This window comes from Halyomorpha halys, unplaced genomic scaffold (assembly GCF_000696795.3).
Source record: "Halyomorpha halys isolate HHAL.00 unplaced genomic scaffold, Hhal_1.1 Scaffold109.1, whole genome shotgun sequence".
In the NCBI taxonomy this organism is placed as follows: domain Eukaryota; kingdom Metazoa; phylum Arthropoda; class Insecta; order Hemiptera; family Pentatomidae; genus Halyomorpha; species Halyomorpha halys.
Window position 1 is genome coordinate 1355609 of NW_027107176.1, and position 4508 is coordinate 1360116.

General features: G+C 24.2%; 1 protein-coding gene across 1 annotated transcript in view; it reads left to right on the forward strand.

Annotated features, from left to right (window-relative positions):
* The window catches only part of LOC106677813 (lysosomal aspartic protease), a gene marked incomplete in the record, with an annotated part of 107070 nt that overhangs the window by 92697 nt on the left and 9865 nt on the right, over nt 1–4508 (forward strand). The window contains 1 exon segment of the mRNA XM_067045483.1: nt 3923–4055. Within this exon segment, the coding sequence (XP_066901584.1) occupies nt 3923–4055 (133 nt within the window).

A 4508-nucleotide genomic window follows, 5' to 3' on the forward strand; every position in this document is an offset into this window, starting at 1 on the left:
ATGTTTACCGCATATAATAAATAATTTAAATTAGGCTTTTTGGCTTGAACATTTTTATAATGATATTTAAAGAGTTTATTTCTTTATAAATCATTGTCTTTAAACAATACATTTCTTATCAAAGAATAATTTATCATGTTACAGTATTTCTATTTAAAACTATACAGATTTTTATATATAATATTATTACTTTTTGGAGAATGGCTTTATTTTTAAACAATATAATTTTTATCCAAGTTAAGTCTGGAACGCTCTATATTATTATTTTAAATGATAAACATTTTCGGTCCACCTAACCATCCTCAAGGACAATTTATTAAACAGCTTTTATTTTATTATACATTCATTTTTTAAAATTATAATAAATGACATTATTACTAATAAATAAGCATAACTTTAATATAAATTTACAGGTCACATCCAACAATTAAAAACTTTTGCAGGCTTTTCTGCCCAGGTCATTAATAATGTCAACAAAATCAGACAGGTCTCCTTTAAAATAAAAAATGTTATAAAATTGCATATTGATTTGTAAATGTAACCCCTTCAGGACTGTTGTCAGGAATATCCTATAGTGAAAATAAAGGACTAAATATGTAGTGAAAAATCTTACATAAAAAGGAAATTCTGCCATTTTGACAAAATGAACCAATATATGCATAGGTTATAAAAATGACCAGAAATATTTTCTGGAAATATAGGGTCTATGAAATAATGCCATAGTTGAGGGCAGTCAACTACTACAGCGGCAATATGATCTCTTTTTGTAGAAGCCCAACATAAATTCATTTCATTTCACCATTCACTTAATTATCAAGGAAAAGATTCAATGTTATAATGCATTTGTTTGATTATTTTTTTGTTTACATTGGCTACAAAAAGTAAACCTATCCATTACTGAAAGGCACATTTTGTTCCAATCCTCCAAAAGATTTCCTTCCTTGACTTTTCTTGAGTCAGTTTCTAAAACGTCTACAAATTAGAAAGTCTTTTCTCAAACAAAAATACTCTAAAACCTCTTTTTTTATAACTCAGTTTGCAACATTGAATACAATATACCAAAAGACATTTATAGTGACAAAAAAAAAGATAATGAACAGAATTATTTTTAATAAAAAATCAAACAAGGGTTAATAATTACTTGATATAAATAAGCCTACCGGCCTATTCTGTAAATGTTCTATTATTAACAACTATCTATTATTCAAGTATCAATAGATACTTAGTTTATAATGTATCTATTGATAGTTTGTTTCAAAAGAGTAAATGTTAATGAATGAACAATAAATTGGGGCTTTCACATACATAAATTTATAAAAAAAAAACTTTTAATTTAAAATACCTTTAAGTTTGGCACGAACTTTATTAGCAGCTCTCTTAATATCGGCCATCTGATCCTCCAGCTCCTGTTTCACCTCTGTAAATGATAAAAGTAAATGAATAATAATAAATAAATAATTAAAATACATAACATGTATGCAAACTGGGAGAAAATAAACGAATAACACCCTAGCTAGCAATAAAACATCAGGGGATCATATTAATTTATAAATAAGCATGCCTTATTAATAAATTAATAGGTTATATTTAATTTCCTATTTTGTCCTATTTCATTCAATAATAAAACGTTTAAATTACAGATTAACGTCACACTATTATCACAAAATATTTTTAACCGTAGTCTCGTAGATTTATCTTAAATCAATTTACACAGACTTGTACAATAGTAACTTGTACTTTAGTATTTTTTAATATCTGTAATATCACTAATAGTCCTCCCTATGATGAAAAAAATAAGTATTAGTTTAATTAACACACTAGTTTTTACACTTGTACTATAAACTAATACTATTAGCTTTCATAATGAAACAGGACCCAGGTCAGACATTTACTGTAAGATTTATTAACTGTATTTTGGTCTAAATTCTTATTTCTTATTAAAATTTAAATTTAGTTGTAAATAGTAACATAAATCAATTTTTTTTTTAATTTCTGCATAGTATTGGTTTAAATTTCTTGGTTTAAATTCACTATATAATATTTTCTGATATATAAATAGACTCGAGTATTTTTCTTTTGACGCATATTATTATCTTTGTGTAAAATTATTGTATTTTCAAAATCAAATTTATGTTGGATAATAAATAGTATAATAAAGAGTGTTTGAAACTCAACTTGGATACAAATTATTTTATTTATAAAGAGTTTGAACAATAACATTTGTGTTTTACAAATTAACTGAAGGAAAATTCCCTCAATTAAAAATTAAAAGGAGTTTTCTGGCAAAAGTTAATATATCTACTTCTGAATTACACACAAATAATTAATAAAATTAGAGATTATTTTATTTTTTTTTTATAATTACTAGAGATTATTTTATTAATTTATTTTTATTATTATTTTGTTTTATTTATTTATTTTTCATATACATAGTTTGATTATGTTCATTTTCTTATCTTTCTGTTTGTATATATTTTGAGAGAGATTTTATTTATTTTTATGTACTCCTTTTTTTTTATTCTTATGCTACTTTATTTTAGTATGTATAAGTTATCACTATTACCTATTGCCCACAACGTTAATTAAGTTTGAATAGAAGTAAAAAAAAAAAATATATCTATTAACAATATGCCAAATATAGAAAGAAACAGGTCATAAACAAAATAAAACCTAAGAAGCAAAAGAACATAAATCAATAAATGTTGAACAATATATGGGTTAGCATCAGACAGGTTAAAAAAGGTTACAAATTTAATATATACCATTTTTAAAAATATTTAGGTGATATATTTAGAGACTGTTGCTAATTGTAAATATGTTTTGGTTTTATTTTAACAAAATGAAGAAAAAGTTTCAAACAGGAATTGAAAATGATCAAATAAAATAAAATGAGATATTAAAGGTAAAAAGATTAATATTGAACCAAAAATTTTGTTTTATTCAAAATTTGAATATAGAAAAAATAGATCCTTGAAGAAGGACCGTCCGAAACGTCGGCAAGAATCATTTTTCAATGTAAAAATAAATGAATAAAGAAATTCTTGTAAGAAGGTGAATTGATTTCCAGAAGCAAAAAAATATAATAAAATTTAACAACCTTCGAAAAATGAACTACTAAACAAATTTAAAATTCTACACCAAAAAGAAATTCAGTTTATTTGAAAATTTATAATGTTCCTGGTTAAGACAACTTACAAATAGGCATTCTCAATAAAAATTCAACTTATCCAATTGCCATAATTTTAAATTTACTGAATTTATTATACAATGTTATCAATGCTTAAGTCTGTTATATTGCAGAAACAGTCTATGTATTGCAAATTTAGGTATATCTAATTAAATTTAAAAATTCAAATAAAAAGTCTAAAATTTATATACTAAAAAAAAATCGAAAAAATTTTCAGATTTCAGAGATTATATATTGGAAATATCTCATTTATTCCATGATAATTTTTAAATAATAACTTTCCTAATGTTAATACATTAACTCTTGATAGAAAACCTTGAAGGGATAAAAATTCTTTTAAATTTATTTTAAATATTTTTATATTCTATCATTTCTTTCCTCAATAAAAAAATAAAAGTCTCTTTTATAGCAATGAAAATTTTTTCGATTTTTTTAGTATATAAATTTTAGACTTTTTATTTGAATCTTTAAATTTAATTAGATGTACCTAAATTTGCAAAACATAGACGGCAATATAACAGACTTAAGCATTGATAACATTGTATAATAAATTCAGTATATTTAAAATTATGGCAATTGAAGAACACAAATTAGAAAATATAATTCAATTAAACTACTGATTATATTTTAACAGATTCTTAAATCTCATTGCGAATAGCAACACGATATAAAATATTAATAATACAACTTAATATAATATAATAATGTATAATATAAATTAAAAATTTATTTCAGAGTGGAAATAAATGGAAAACCGCATGGATGCATCCTTGGTTGCCAAGCAATTCTCGCTTCAAATTTTCCTGGTATTTGGGGACCAACGCATGAAGTCCAAAATATTTATAGTTCAATCGGTGCTGTCGCTCAAGTAAGTTTAATTTTTTTTTAGGAACAACTACAATAATATTCTATATATATGTATATATACTTGACTGTAAAAATTTAAATATAAGAAGATGGTCAGGGTTGTGGTCCTAAAAAGAACAAATAGTTTATAACTATTTTAATATCCGACGTTTCGCCCCACTTTGCAGGGTTTCATTAGGGCTTGTTGATATGTATATCTAGTTGACCGTAAAAATTTAAATATAACAAGATGGTTAGGGTTGCGGTAAAAAAACAGCTGTTCAACCTTTCGCTTTGAACAGCCCTAATGAAACCCTGCAAAGTGTGGCGAAACGTCGGACATTAAAATAGTTATAAACTATTTGTTCTTTTTTTCACCGCAACCCTTACCATCTTCTTATATTTATATAATATTCCTATACAAAATAAAGAAAGCACGAATAGAAATACAAATACAAAAAATAAGTTAAATAAT